Genomic DNA, 16452 nt, shown 5'->3' with positions numbered 1-16452 from the left:
GACTGTTTTTAATTATTCCTTTATACCACAAAGGAGTTCTATCAAGTTATTTTGCGTCTCAAAAAAAAATTATTTTAAATCACATCTAAAACTGATGGTGTATAGTCTCCTCCCCAAACACAGAATTCAGCAATCTCAGGCTTGAAAACAAAACATGAGATGCAAATGTAACTCACGTGCACAGTATGACAAAAGCTTGAGGGAAAAGACTCCGATACTGCAAGCAGCATTGTAAAACACGATCATCATTGTTTTCATCACTCAATCCATCTGCAAATTTAGCAAACACAATGGCAATATATTCAGAAATAATCAGGCTTCATAAGCAATATCTTAATATATTTATTAAGATACTGTATTCAAACACTGTATTTGGTCAAGCAAAGGGGAGATGTGTGGTCTAAGTACAGATCTGGGACCCAGGAATTCCCTGAGTTCTACTAGAAACTGCTGCTTTCTTGCTGTGCAACTTCAGACAAATTGCTTACAGAGCTCTGTGATCAACTAGGTCAGTAGTCACCAACTGAAGACGACACGCAATCCATACCTAGCTTGGTAGGATGAAGTAACTCCCCACAGCCTATTTATAAAATGGAGACACAGCCAGAATTGAGAATGCTGTAATAAATAAATTTATTGATAACATGGTAGGGAATGAAGTACTAGTTTTGATTATAAACTACCCATGTACTAAATATATTAAAAAAATCCTTTACTACTGATTAAGGTATATTTGATGGGTTCATGCTGAAAAAATATAGGTGATGTTGATCTTTCTGAGTTATCAGAAGACCAACACCTACCCATCACAAAAGATAGAGAAATATATAGGGCCTGATCCTTCACTCCATTACACCAATTTTATGCCAGCATAACTCTGACATCAATCAACAGTATAAAATTGGTGCGACAGCGTGGAGAATCAGGCCCATAGCGAATAATAGTCAGTTTTAATAGGGAAATTGCAAAGGTAAAAGTGAAGATTATACTAAGCCCAGAAGTAGATGCTGATTCTCACACTAGTAGAGCTGTGAGGACCATTCAACCCAGAAATAAATGTAACTATGTACATAGCTTACATATTTTCTGAGAGGCAAGCTGCATGGATTGCCCCCACAGCTTTGAATCTTGGTTTTTGAGACAAGTATAGATGAACTCAACTGCAGGGACAGCTTTGTGCCGAACATGTTGTAGTACTTTGCCTTTCTTCAAGTTGTCCAGTTCTTGTAGAACCACCCAAGGAATTATCAGTGCAAGTCTGCCCGTGCCTAGAAAAAACAATTTTTTTTTTTTAAATGCCAATTGAACTACAGTAGGTTCCATTTGAATGTGAACATAGCTCCTGAGGTTTGTGTGTATTAGCAGATTTCTGCATTACTGGGCAAGACCCATTTCATTTGTATACAGGAGGATTAATTTTATTTTATTTTTTTAAACAGAAGTTAGCTTTCCTAATGTTAAATTCAATATAAACACTCATTCAATGGGTTATCTTAAAAGTGATGACATGCAAAGTTGAGGAGTAATCAGTAAACAATTTTTATCACATTACTGTACCATATTTTGACATAATTGTTGTGGTAATCCCGTCATGTTGTTTGCCACTCAGTGAATACCATACTGTGTGATGCTTGATGCTAAAATAAAGTCACAGAGCAGTAGAGGAAAAGGGAAGACTGACATGTTCACAGATGATTGTCATTACATATAATCTAATAAATAAAAGGCAACAATGGTTTGCAAAGACCATCATTCAACAACACTATATCAGCGATAAATGCTATGGACACTAGACAAAAGTTTTAACGTCCTACATTTTCAATGAACATGATTAAAAAAATTCTTTAAAAATATGGACTAAACTTTGTCATTAAAACTGGAATATACTAGACACACAATGAATACATTAGAAAGTGAATGACTATTCTGTCAATGCTATATACGTTGGCCCCATTCTTTATCTCTGGCACTTACATGATCAGAAATACACCACATACATTACAGCATAATGGGGCTAAGTTTCCAATTGGTTTGCATTATAAATCAGTGTTCATTAGCTCAGAATGTCAGAAGCACCCTAATGGACTTCACTGGTGCATGCCAACATGCTGGTATCTGCTGTCTTAGTTCCTCTAGCAGTACAGACTTAGAATTCAACAAGATACTAGGAGGCAGTACTGAAAGCACGGGGTTGGACATCAGAACTCCATATGTATTATTTTCAGCTCTGTTCTATAACTCAGACCTCAACTTTTTTAATTTGTTCCTGTGCCCTCAGCTTTGTTACGAGGTTTAAACAAAGTGCTTGGAGATCTTTGTATTAAGGTGCAATAGAAGTGCAAAATACTTACTGTTAATAATGGATCCAACACTTAAGTCCCTATTCTGCCCTTACTCCAGGTAAAAAAAAACTCTTATTGATTTTCTATAGCATCCAGTATCAGATAGAACCAGACCTGGGGGTTTTTAGAAGGCAAGGTTTCCTAAAATTTATGTATACAGAGGAGTTTAAAATTTGTAAAAAAGTTTACTGCTCTGCTTTCAAACGTTAGTTTCCTTAATAGGAAGCCTACACTCTGAATTTAGACTCTCACAAACAGGCATTTACATGTGAAAATTTAAGTGTCCAAATGTGGGATTTGGATAGCTTGTTAAGGAGCACAGTGTTTGAGAGTTAGCCTCAATATGTACGAAGTTATTTTCCATTATGTACATTCCAGTACAGTGTGTTAGGCATTGTCCATAGCCTGAAGAGCTTACTATACAAACACATGAACCTGTTGATTGTTCCTCTTCTATAGGGGCTATAAAAGCATTCACATACCTGGTATATCTCTAGTTTTCAAAGAGATGATAAACTGAAGGTGACTAATCATTATGTTGGTGTCAATCACTATCAAGAGGTTCAAACCAGAGGTAGTAGTTGCTGTAGAAGAGAACACACAGCAATTCATTCTTTTGCATTCCTTACTTAGATCACTTATTACTTTTAATATTGTAAGTGTGGAAGCAGAAAGCAGAGGAACCTCCTGACAACCTTACAGATGACTTACCAGCCGGAATATCTGCATTCTCTTCTGGGAGATCTATTTCCATACTTGTCAATTCTCCACAAGTCTGTACGACTGGCAAAGCCATCTTTTTGTCAATACGAGCAGCATGCAAGTCTTCTATTATTTGCATCTATTGTAAAACATGAATACATAAAATAAGAGGTGGGTAAGCTCTTTAAAGTTGTCTGACAGGAACAAGCATCTTTGGTATCACTGCTGCTGGTTTTGTGCAGTTCTTAGCCTTAGTCAATTTTCAACTGGTGCAGCAAATTTAAGAGTATGAACATCTGCAGCCTATATCCAAAATATGTGAAGTCTAAGGTCTGGCCTAAAAGTTCCATTTGTGACCACATTTCTATCCAGTAGTTAATAGGCTTGATCTGTTCCTTACTACAGAGACCAAAAGCGCTCTGCTAACAACAGTTCTTTGGGAATATCGCTCTATTTCAGTGGTTCTCAACCCAGAATACACAAACCCCAGGAATACACAGAGGTCTTCTAGGGGGTACATCCACCCACCTAGATATTTCCCTAGTTCTATAACAGTCTAAATAAAAAGCACTAGCCAAGTCAGTACAAACTAAAATTTCATACAGACAATGACTTGTTTATACTGCTTTATATACACTACACCCTGAACGGTAAGTATAATATTTATATCCCAATTGATTTATTTTATAATTATATGTTAAAAATGAGAAAGTAACCAATTTTTCAGTAATAGTGTGCTGTGACACTTGTCTTTTTTATGTCTGATTTTGTAAGCAAGTAGTTTTAAGTGAGGTGAAACTTAGGGGTACTCAAGACAAATCAGACTCCTGAAAGGGGTACAGTAGTCTGGAAAGGTTGAGTGCCACTGCTCTATATCTTTACAAAAAAAGTAAAGGGATGCTGGGAAATAAAATTGGTGGGATTTGCAACCAAATATTCTGACCCCACTTTCCAACATGGAAGCAAGAAGTCTAAAACTAGGTTGTACCATGTAAACTGGTTTCATAAAGCCCTTGACAGGAGCAACAAACTCTAACTGGATTTTTTTAGTACTTAAAGAGATACCACGGCCAGTAGGAATGGAAGTGGCATACAGTGCAAAATGAGGATACAGTTGTTTAAACTGAAATATCACTAACCTCTTGGTCTGTCTCTGTAACCTGAATGGCTTGATGGGAGGCAGAAGGGCATGGGACTTCAGAGCTCTATTGAGAAATAATGCCAGAAGAAAGACATTTATAAGAATGCAAGCACTTGCTACCCAATGACAAACTTTAATTTTATTGTCAGGTCACAAACAGAACTTGTTTAAATTAATGTTCTATTCAAATACTATCTTTGTAGTAGTATTAGAAAGAGTAAAGAATGCAGTGGGCATATAGAAAAGGAGCAGAGAGTACATATTTAAATTGGCACAATCATAACGATACAAAAAACATGTTAAGATGCTTTAAAAAAGTAGACAAGTGTCTTGTATAAATGAGGTTGGGATCAACAAATTCTTCATAGTTGTGGCCAAACTTAAGCCTACGTCTCCATAAGCAGAGGGAGAAGATATATACGGTCATCTAGAAACTACCATTTAAAAAAAAGAACTAACCCATTTGTCTACTACTAACTTGTCCAGGATTTTATTACTTTACCTGTCTTAAATGTAATGGTACGGCTTCAAAGGTCCTTCCTTCAGTTCTTGAACTACTAACAGTTTTGCTGGAATCAGGATGCTGTTTTTTCTCTTTAAGATACTGCCATTCCTGAGATGTTGCAGTTGAATAAAATGATGGTATATGTTTAGTATCATGGTGATTTTTGTTAGATAGTTCTTTGGAGTTTTGTAGTTGTTCTTTCTTCTTACAAGTCTTTGATGATGTGTGTGACATATTAGTGGGGAAACTGCAGGAGATGGCAGTCTTTGGAAAGGTGGCTGAGGGCTTTTTCAGAATTCTGAAGTCATCACTCAATTTTTTTGATCCATGCAACTTCTTACTTAGCAAGTCTGTAGGAGTAGCTACCTTGAACTTCTCCAACATAGTTTGTTCAACTCTAGCCTTTAGTTTGCTGAGCTCAGTTTTCTCTTTCTTCTTCCTCAGCTTGTCTTTCTGGATTGCAAAACTATGCCGCACCATTTTCCCTCCTGTTCCATCATTCTCAAAATAGTGGTCTTTTTTACAGCTTTCCCTGGTAGTAGGGACCACACCAGAATCGCTTTGGCTTTTCTCTCTTCCATGTTTAACATCATTATGTTTAAACTGTATAGATATCCTTTTTCGCTTCTCAGTTTGAGTCAAAACAGCACTGATTGTTTTGCTATCATTTGAAGACTCTCCTTGGAACCCTTCAACAGTGCCTTGTGGAACATAAGAACTTTGCTTTTGTTTCTTCTCTTCAACATATTTATGTCCTTTGAATCTGCAGAAATGTTACATAAATGGAAGTTACATTATAAAGAAAAAGTTACAATATAACTTAGCGTGATTGAAAACAGCAAACAAAGAGAAGCCTGAACTAGACTGTTACTGTACTTCTTCACCCAGCTAGTTACTGCTAAGTATTTGAAATTTCATTAATTTACTCTGAATTCAGGACAATGTCGATCCCTTAAAAGAGTTCGGGGGCAGGGGGGTGGGAAGATATTTTTGCTTCTCATGGACATGCTTTGCTCTCACTGGTTTTACATCTTGCATAATTTTCTTAATTTGCTGACCAATAAAAGGTAACATAAGGTCACAGTCTACATTGTACCAGCCTGGTACAATGATTACAATACTGCAGTGTCCTCAACATTGTTAAGACACTGTTCAGCCTTATATCATAGGCGAGATTGGTTAAAATGCTGTTCATATACCTGAGCTGAACTTGCTGAAATTCAAGGATATAGCCCTCAGGTTCTGTCTGCACTGTGGGGAATAGCGTAGTAAAGTAGATGAGACCCAAGTCTAGCTACGGCAATGCACTGCAATTTCAGCCTGAACAGAGATTCTTAATCATGGCAAAATGTCTGTAGCAGTCTTTTTATTTTTTATTAAAAAACAAAATGATGCAACATTAGTGTAATAATTTTTAAATATTTATGCCCATAACGCTTTTTGCATCTATGTTCAACACAGTGACAGTCACCCACCATGCTTCAGTCATGCTAGGGGTAGCCAAAAGCAAAGTTTTGTCTAGCATAAATTGAAAGGGGGCGGGGGAGAGAAAAAGATGCCCCTTTTGCAAATGGGGCCCAAGATATGCTAAAATTATTATAGTTCAATGTGTTCAAAAATAAAGTCAGATATTGTTCCACCGGAGACCAATAAAAACCACTGAAAATGTAGTTAATAGAAATCCTAATAGATCCATTAGTTATCATAAGAGTATAAACATTTAGTCAATAATAACTGAGGAATCCACTTAAGGTATGAATTCACAAGTCAGTCAAAGAGCCCTTTGCCGTTACACGACTTGACTGATTTCTCGGTGCCTGTAACCTTGAAAATTACTTGAAGCATCGAGTTAGGACAACTGGATTGATTTGGTGGCTACCTAGAGCTAACAAAAATGGAAAATGAAAGATATTATACTTAATGCAAAATCCTCCTCTAAATTACACTATGGCTCTCTACTGTACATTTTGCTTTTGTTCCATGCCCAGTACTTCTGCTGACGTCTACAGAACAACGTGCAACACAGACATTTCCATTACAAGGCCCACTGTTCAGAATGAGGACGATAACACTGTGCCTGATCTCCAGCGAGCAGCAGAAGGGTGTCATTCTTCTCTTGTTTAGCACAAATTTATAGTGAATTTAAAAAAAAAAAAAATCTTAAGGACCTCATTTCTTAATTACCATCACAACCTGACTGACTTAGGCAGAGTCCATTCATGAATGCAAATGGAAATATTTTATCCGTTAAGACCCAATTCTCTATCACCGCACAAGTAAAAAACCCAATATTTTTGCTAAAACACTAAGCACTATTCTGTTGATTTTTTACAAAAATGGTTATGTTTAGTGACAAAGCAAGCATTTACCTTTGAAATTCTAGCTGTCCTCTTATGTTACAGATTCCTGTCTCTTCTGATTTCTGAAAAAAGAAAAGAAAAGTTAAAAACTTTAACAGGAACCACTAAATTACAGTAAAATAAAACAAAAAAAAACTCAGTAAAGAATGTGTTATTGTGACCTATCACTGGATACATTCACATTTTTACTAGCTAAACTCTGAAACAAACTGGCCAGCTGCTTCATTACAATGTACATGCTTCACTGTATTCTGTTGCATTTTAAGAAACCTCAAGGAACAAGTGAGTAACAGCATACAAACAGACCTGGATTACAAAAGAGAAACAAAGTATAACTGATTACAGATCTTTACAATACATGCATATCCTATATTCTACAAAGAAACCAATAGATAAAGAATATACATTATCCAAATTGCTTTCTAGAAGCTTCTATCTAGTCTAGAACAGAGTTTTGACACTGTTTGGTCACCATCATATTAGCCAGCATTAGGAAGTTGTTCGGTTTTTTTAAACACAGAGTTTCAACAGTTTCCTGAAATGAGTAAAAGTTCTGAAGTCTTCTCTACATTGGAGGAAGTTTTCCAAGAACTCACCACCATTGAACTGAACTGGAATTAACAAATGGCACTAACACTGGAAGTCCTAATTCAACAGATTGCCAGACATTGCTGGACTTTTTTAAATACAGTGTCATGTAATTTTGCTCAAAAGAGATGTATCCACAGTATTCGGTCTTAAAGTGCTGGTGGTAGCCAGCACCCCATCCAGACTAGGGCTTCCAACACTGCTATCTCCAATGAGCCTGAATAAGTTAGCAACAGCCTAAAAGTTTCCCTAGTGTGGGGGCCTTGTACAAATGGAGCATCAGACCTCATCCCTGTGCACAGTCAGGTCAACCTAACCTCCAACTGTATATTCCGTCGACCTAGCTACTGCCTCTTGGATTTACTACAGCAATGGAAAAATCCCTTCCATCATTGTAGTAAGCGTCTACACTACAGTAGTACAGCACGACAGCAGCTGTAGTGTTTGTAGGATACACATCTGCTTACAACAGACCTCTCCCCCAGATAATCAATATCTAGCCATCAGATCAAGTTCAACATGACTAAAACAGAGCTCTCTCTTAATCCCCAACTCCCTTCTCAATCTCTGTGAACAATACCACCATTCCGCCCATTACTCAGGCCTGTATCTTGGACATCATATTTGGCTGAGAAAGAAAAAACACATTGTTTGCTTGCACCCAGCTTACCAAACAACTAGATTGCGCCAAATCAATGAGCTGTCCGCTTCATTATTTACCACCAATTTGTGTGTCACCTGCAAACTTTCAGTGATGACTGCTTTCTTCCAAGTCATTAATAAATAAATAAAAAATAATAAAATAAAAAAAAATTATATAGCACAGGCCAAGAACCAATCCCTGTGGTACACACTAGAAACACACCAGCTCAATGGGGATTCCCCATTTATAGTTACATTTTGAAACCTATCAGTTTTTATTCCATTTAATGTGTGCCACATTAGAAAAAAACGTAGCACAAAAAACAAAAATCATGCAGTACTAAGTCAAATGCCTTAGAGAAGCCTAAATACATTACAACACTATTGTCTTTATCAACCAAACTTGTAAACTCGTTTAAAAAAAAAATCAAGTTATCTATTTTCCATATACTCATGTTGATAGGCATTAATTATATTATACTCCTTTAATTCTTGATCAAATCATATACTCTATTAACAGCTCTATTATCTTGCCAAGGATCGGTGTCAGGCTGACAGGTCTACAATGACCCTGGTCATCCCATTTAAGAACGGCCATACTGGGTCAGACCAAATGTCATCTACAACCAGTATCCTGTCTTTCGACAGTGGCCAATGCCAGATGCCCCAGAGGGGGATGAATAGAACAGGTAATCATCAAGTGATCCATCCCCTGTCGCCCATTCCCAGCTTCTGGCATTTACTCTTCTTAAATGCTGGAACATAAACTTTTTTCAAGTCTTCTGGAACTTTCCCAGTGCTTCAAGATGTACCGAAAATATTAACATTAATGGTTCGGCGAGCTCCTCAGCCAGCTCTTAACTTGAATGCAAGTTTGGACCTGCTGATTTTAAAATGTCTAACTTTAGCGGCTTTTATTTAACATCTTCCAGAGATAGCAGTGGAATGGAAAGTGTTATCCATATGTTGAAACTATATATCAGTTTTTTCCCTTAAATACAGAATAAATATTTATTGAACACTTCTGCCTTATTATTGATAATTCTACCATTTTCATCTAATAATGGTCCAATACCACTCTAAGGATTCTTTTTGTCCTTATATTTAAAAAATAATAATTAAACACTGTCCTTAGCTCTGCTGGCCATAGATTTCTTCTTGTGTTCCTTTGTAGAAAATTGATAAGGAAAGCAAGTTATATTTATGGCTTATATTAATGACTATCAACTTCTTCTTTATTCCATCTGTTTTTAATACACACACACACACATATGCCTTCACTTTTCCTCCAAGCCAGATCATTGTTTTAAACCAGCATGGGCTACTTCCTCAATTGTGGCTTTCTTAAAATGATTCCCCAATTACTCGTATACATTCTTCTGATTAACATCACATGACTAGGGCTCCTATGAGGTTAGTTCTCACGCAGTCACTGGGACAACAGAAGCAAATCTGACATATTATGCAGTAGGATGCCTGTGAGGTACAGGTGTCTGTTGAAGCCATCCACCCATCATGTTTTATGTTTTCCAGGGAGTCTTTTCCATTTTCCTTTCATTGGCTAAGTCAAAGATGATTCTTGCAGGGAAGATAGTAGGCATTCAGAGCAGATGATGAAATCACCTTTGAGAGCTTTGGGTGACTGTGAGAGCAGGACCTGTTTAATTAGAAAACTGATCTCTTCATTTGACTTTAAATTTGTACAATTGGAGGTTTTCAATCATTCAGAGATGCTTCATCTGAATGGAGTCCAATTTCTTTAGTCCTAATAGTTGGGGCCATGTTTCAGTCCCTTAGGTCAAAATACTAACCATTGAAGCACTATATAGCCTCAGCTTCATCTCTCCACTTGCGTTTGGTTTATGAAAAAATGTTCTTGATGAGGTGCCCCACTACAGAGGATACTTTTGCATGAATTCTTTCTTGATACTGCCCAGGTTATCAACAGCAGAGACAAGGTAGATGAAATCACAGACAACCTTGCTGTTGGCCCTAGAAGCTAGGGGGATGACCACTCAGTCATGTTCAAAATCGCCAGCCACAAAAATTAGGGTTTTACCCCAATTAATTCCCAGGCTGACTTTTGCCACTGAACTTTCCAGGGCTTTAAGTGCAGCCACTAGTTTGTCTACTGATTCAGCAACTAGTGCTATGTCATCAGGAAAGTTGACAACGGTGAGGCTCTTATCAAAGCATATGCCTAAATTGCACTGACTTAGACAGCATGCTTGACCAGACATCATGATGGTGGCACTGAAGAGTTCTAGGGCAGCAATGCATCCTTGTCAGATGCCAAACCTAATCTGGAAGAATGTAGTTTTTTTCCCATTTGCAAGAAACAGTCATATTGGAAATGGAACATTCTACATAACTTTTCAGTGAGGCCTGCGAGTTTAAAGATCAGCCAAAGTGACTCCTAGACAGAGTCAAACGTGGTCCTGACATCTAAAAGTGCAACATGAATGGAGTGCTTGAAATCTGATGTCTTCTCAGTAAACTGGTATGCTGTGAAGATTTTCTCCATTGTGGAATGGCTGCAGTTAAGCCAGCTTGCTGTGCTCTTCTCTTGCTCCTTAAGAAATCAGCAACCTGAGCCAACAAGACAGAAGCAAACAAACACTTTCCCTTGGACAAATAAAAGTAATGCCAAGAAGTCATTTGCTGCCTATAGATATCCAAATCAATAAAATATCTTTTAGCCAGTCAGACAGGACTGACTGTTCCCCAGAGGATATTGAACAGTGTACAGTCACAAAAGAATAGCTGATCCAGCACTTTTTAACAGTTCTGCAGAAATTCCAGTTTCCTGATGCCATATTTCTGTAGATTTTGACAATAGTACATTGGCAAAGATCATTTTACGCAGAATAGGTCAACTCGGCAGCAGACTTAATGTCAGGGTCCAAAGAAACTGGGGGTGCATTTAACAGCTGGCTGAAGCAGTCATTCCAGCCTGTCATGCACTCCATCTCTGTATTGATTAGCTAAGCAGAACTGGAATAGATTGCACAAAGTGAACGACCTCTCTCATCAATAAGGTTATGCATGTGTTGATAAAAGGAAGCAACACTGCTCCTGGCAGAAGTTTCCTTGAGCATGATGGCTTTGGCTTCCACAAAAACTTTGCAATCAGTACGTATTACTTTATTATAAGTGCTATTTAGCTTATGATACATGACCATATCACCTCTCAGAGAAGTCATAGGACACTGTTCAATGCTGGTTAAGATATGAACAGAGATCCAGGTTTCTTGACTCTTTTTTGGGACCAACAACAGTCATAGCAGCATACGTCACCAGGGCTCTGAAGTTCATCCAGGTGGACTCACTATTAGTCTACTCTGGCAGGGTCTCAAATCAATTCAAGATTTCAATGGTTTAAAATTTTAATCAATTTTTAGGTTAGATAATTTGAATTTTAGTAACCTTTTTATTCTACAAAAGGAAGCCTGCAGAGACTAAGATGTGGTCAGCATTATCAATCTCAGCAGACCAATAAATTCTGCAGTGGCTGATAGACATATGGAATCTGTTTCAAACCCCTGATTATTTTTGTTGCCCTTCTCTAAACCTTTTCCAATTCTAATACATCCCTCTTAAGATGAGGCAACCACAACGGCATGCAGTTGTCTTGGGTTCCTACATAGCATAGGGCCGTTATTATTTGTCTCCTTCCTGCTAAGTTGCAGAAGTTTTAAATTTAATAGCATACCAAGTTCACTAGGGAATCACAGAATATACCATATTACCCTCACAAACCCTTAATTTTGGTTATATAGCACTTCTCTCATCTTTTTTGAAGAAGTGATCTGTGGGGTGTATTTTTAAGTTAGAAAATGCTAATTTTGCAATTATATAATAAAATTGTAAAAAATTAGTTTAAAATGACCAAAAGTTTGCTTTGGTAAAAAAGCTAGTGTCGTTAAAACTGTAACAATTTTCCTTAGTACATTATATATAAGCCCCTTTGCTTTTGGTAAAAGTTGGTTTAAACTGAAAAAAATCCCTGGTTTTACAAAAAGTATTATTAGTTTTCTCCACCCCCACCCCTCCAAATTTTTTACCCTACTTTTGTATCATTCAAATGTATTAAAAAAACACAAAAAAGAACTTGTTTTATTAGGAAAATACAATACATAGCATGAGAGATATGTATTATGATAATACATTAGTCTGTATGTATAGGCAAAACTGCCTATTGAAATAAGGCTATGTATTAGTCTAGAAGATACCTACAACAAACAGGCACACACGTAAGCTCTGAAGTACATGTGCGTTTCAACGTATTGATGAATCTCACACCCACCAAGTACACATTTCAAGCTGTTAGCAGATACCAGTTTAAAGATTTGACGCACTAAAATGGGAGCTGGACCTGCTGACAGCTTCCAGGGTGTAGCACAGTGCCCCAGGACAGGAAGGAAGCCTGCTTTAGTCCCACCCCACTCTGCTGCTGACCAGGAGCTACCAGAGGTAGAGCCCGTGCCCCAACCCCGAGCCCTAGCCCTGAGCCCCACCCAAACCCACAGCCCCCTCCTACACCCCAAACCCCTCATTCTCATTGGCCCCAGCCCAGAGCCCCCTACCATGCCCTGAACCCCTCATCCCTGTCCCCACCCCAGAGCCCTCACGCCCTCCTGCACCCCAACCCCATGCCTCAACCTGCAGCCCCCCTGCACTCCAAATCCCTCAACCCCACCTCCCCAGCCTGAAGCCCCCTCCTGAACCCCAAAACCCTCATCCCTTGCCCCACCCCAGAGCCAGCACCCCCAGCCCAGAGCCCTCACCCCTCCCAATCCCAACCCCCTGCCTCAACCCACAGCCCCCTCCCACATTCCAAATCCCTCATCCCCACCCCCCAGCCCACAGCCCCACAGCCCCCTCCTGCACCCCAAACCCCTCATCCCCACCCCCAGCCCAGAGCCCCCTCCTGTACCCCAAACCCCTCATCCCCACCCCCAGCCCTCACTGCCTCCCAACTCCCTGCCCCAGCCCAGAGCCCCCTCCTGCACCCTGAACCCTCATTTCTGGCCCCACCCAGAGCCACACCCCCATTTAGAGCCTTCACCCTCTCCCGCACCCCAACCCCCTGCCCGAGCGCAGTGAAAATGAGTGAGGGTGGGGGAGAATGAGCCACCGAGTGAGGGGGAAATGTAGTGAGCAGGGGACAAGGCCTTGGGGCAGGAGTGGGGCTAGGGTGTTTGGTTTTGTGCCAATAGGAAGTTGGCAACCCTACTCTCTACTGTTGCATGCCTGCACATGCATGAGAGAAGAACATACAAAACAATACCTATTGCTGATAAGAGAGGTCAATAATGGGTACTACTGAATACATCCAAGACACCTAGAGGGACATTTCTACTATGTTTCCATTGTACCTGTATGTAAGGTAATTATTTATTATATTGTAGTAGTGCCTGGAGATCCCTCCTTAGATCAAAGATCCACTGTGCTAGTCACTATACAAACAGATTATGAGATAGTCCTGTCCTAAAACTCAGTTTATATTGGAAACAAGACAGACAAATGGTTAAGGGGGAAAAGATATTGGACATAATCCTTTTATAAAAGTTTTAGACACTACTCACCCATTTCCTTTTCTCTGAGGAAGGTGCTGAGCTTGCCAAGCTGCATGCCTTTGTTTTATTACTGGTAGTCTTAGAACAAGAAGGCTGAAAGAATATAATTGAGATGCAAACAAGGGGGAAATCATCAGGTGATTATAACATTTTTAATTTTATGCTGTATTCATTTTTAAGTACACATTTGCTACACAACTAAAGTCTGAGAAATTTGTTTGCCAAGAATCAAGAGTGATGTACTTATATTCATTTTCTCCTCACACACATCATTCCTTTTTCCAAAAGCCTCCCAGTGCCTATAATCACCTTCACAGAATGCCATAAACTCTGCTAGCCATATTTCTGCACTTTTCCAAACTACTCTCACTTTGAGGAGCCTGTATAACACCATTTGATGGCTCTCTCCCTCACTTCATCCCTCCTAAATTCTGAGTGAGAAAACTTGCTGGTTTGAAAAAAACTTGTTGCCAAAAAGGCCAATGGCATTTTGAGATGCGTATATATAGGGCCATTGCCAGCAGATCGAGAGATGTGATCATTCCCCTCTATTCGACATTGGTGAGGCCTCATCTGGAGTACCGTGTCCAGTTTTGGGCCCCACACTACAAGAAGGATGTGGAAAAATTGGAGAATGTCCAGTGGAGGGCAACAAAAAATGATTAGGGGACTGGAACACATGACTAATGAGGAGAGGCTGATGAGGGAACTGGGGTTGTTTAGTCTGCGGAAGAGAAGAATGAGGGGGGATTTGATAGCTGCTTTCAACTACCTGAAAGGGGGTTCCAAAGAGGATGGATCTAGACTGTTGTCAGTGATAGCAGATGACAGAACAAGGAGTAATGGTCTCAAGTTGCAGTGGGGGAGGTTTAGGTTGGATATTAGGAAAAAAATTTTCACTAGGAGGGTGGTGAAACACTGGAATGCGTTACCTAGGGAGGTGGTGGAATCTCCTTCCTTAGATACTGGTTTGTCAGTAGCATAGCACACAGCCACCAACAAAAATAAAGTAAAATCCACAAAAGGTTGGGAGATGATTTTGACTATGTGTGCAAGCGTGGCCAAACAGGGGTTGTGGCCATTAGAATCTACATTTAGCTTGTTGGACTACGATTTTCTTAAGTGATTTGCTGAAAAAAACATCTAAAAATCAATCACTGATTACAGGCATGTTACCATCACTGGGAATCTACTCATAATATTGGTCATTGATAGAATAAAACAAAAGGTTTTCTCTCCCCCGCCCCACCCTACTCTCCTGCTGGTAATAGCTTATCTAAAGTGACCACTCTCCTTATAATGTGTATGATAATCAAGGTGGGCCATTTCCAGCACAAATCCAGGGTTTAACAAGAACGTCGGGGGGGGGGGGGGGGGGGGGGGGGTAGGAAAAAACAAGGGGAAATAGGTTACCTTGCATAATGACTTAGCCACTCCCAGTCTCTATTCAAGCCTAAGTTAATTGTATCCAATTTGTAAATGAATTCCGATTCAACAGTCTCTCGCTGGAGTCTGGTTTTGAAGTTTTTTTGTTGTAATATCGCAACTTTCATGTCTGTAATCGCGTGACCAGAGAGATTGAAGTGTTCTCTGACTGGTTTATGAATGTTATAATTCTTGACATCCGATTTGTGTCCATTTATTCTTTTATGTAGAGACTGCCCCTCTGCCATGTACATTGGTCAAACTGGACAGTCTCTACGTAAAGTTAACTTAGGCTTGAATAGAGACTGGGAGTGGCTAGGTCATTATGCAAGGTAACCCATTTCCCCTTGTTTTTTCCTAACCCCCCCCCCCCCGCGCACAGACGTTCTTGTTAAACCCTGGATTTGTGCTGGAAATGGCCCACCTTGATTATCATACACATTGTAAGGAGAGTGATCACTTTAGATAAGCTATTACAGCAAAAGAGTGGGGTGGGGCAGGGGAGAGAAAACCTTTTGTAGTGGTAAACACCCATTTTTTCATGCTTTGTGTGTATAAAAAGATCTTCTATACTTTCCACAGTATGCATCCAATGAAGTGAGCTGTAGCTCACGAAAGCTTATGCTCAAATAAATTGGTTAGCCTCTAAGGTGCCACAAGTACTCCTTTACTTGTTAAAATATTGGCAGCACATCACTGGCTCCTAATCTAAAAAAAATGAGGATCACTACTCTGCCTTCGGCTGTATCTAGGAGATAAACACTGCTTTCTGATTGACAATTTCTCTAGGAAAAAAATGCATATACCAAGAGGAAAGCTTCTCTGACAAGTTCTATACCTAAACTGCTCACAGCCTTCCTGAAAATCAGGAGTGAAACTTAAAAGAAGCTCACTGAGTCACTCTTGTTACTGCCCTCATGACCCTATCTTTCCTCTCAGCCACTGATTCACTCCTCTGACTATTAAGCATCTGCTAAGCAATTGAAACTCTGCTTTAAAAGTATGTTATTTTCACAAGAGTATTAGTTTTCTTACCTTGTTATCCAAGGCATCCGAACTTCCCTCCTTTTGCTTAGATTTCTTGGATTTCTTTTTGGACATCTCAAATTCCTAAAGAAAGTAATGTTAATCAATATTATTTCAAAATTATCTTTCCACTTCTTGCCAA

At 39.3% G+C, this 16452-nt stretch overlaps 1 protein-coding gene across 4 annotated transcripts in view; it reads right to left on the bottom strand.

Annotated features, from left to right (window-relative positions):
• SWT1 (SWT1 RNA endoribonuclease homolog) overlaps positions 1-16452 on the bottom strand; it is a 157409-nt gene that overhangs the window by 136312 nt on the left and 4645 nt on the right. For all 4 annotated transcript variants that reach the window (XM_077823960.1, XM_077823957.1, XM_077823959.1 and 1 more), the window contains exons 2-10: positions 16320-16394; positions 13869-13952; positions 7060-7112; positions 4688-5453; positions 4184-4249; positions 3054-3183; positions 2825-2926; positions 1080-1268; positions 177-270 (exon numbers count right to left, since the gene is read on the bottom strand). In XM_077823960.1, the coding sequence (XP_077680086.1) occupies positions 177-270; positions 1080-1268; positions 2825-2926; positions 3054-3183; positions 4184-4249; positions 4688-5453; positions 7060-7112; positions 13869-13952; positions 16320-16385 (1550 nt within the window). In that variant the 5' untranslated portion in view covers positions 16386-16394. The remainder of the gene's footprint in view (positions 1-176; positions 271-1079; positions 1269-2824; positions 2927-3053; positions 3184-4183; positions 4250-4687; positions 5454-7059; positions 7113-13868; positions 13953-16319; positions 16395-16452) is intronic.

This window comes from Eretmochelys imbricata, chromosome 8, assembly GCF_965152235.1.
Source record: "Eretmochelys imbricata isolate rEreImb1 chromosome 8, rEreImb1.hap1, whole genome shotgun sequence".
NCBI classification, from domain to species: domain Eukaryota; kingdom Metazoa; phylum Chordata; order Testudines; family Cheloniidae; genus Eretmochelys; species Eretmochelys imbricata.
Note: the sequence above shows the minus strand (reverse complement) of the source record. Positions and strands in the feature narration are given on the sequence as shown.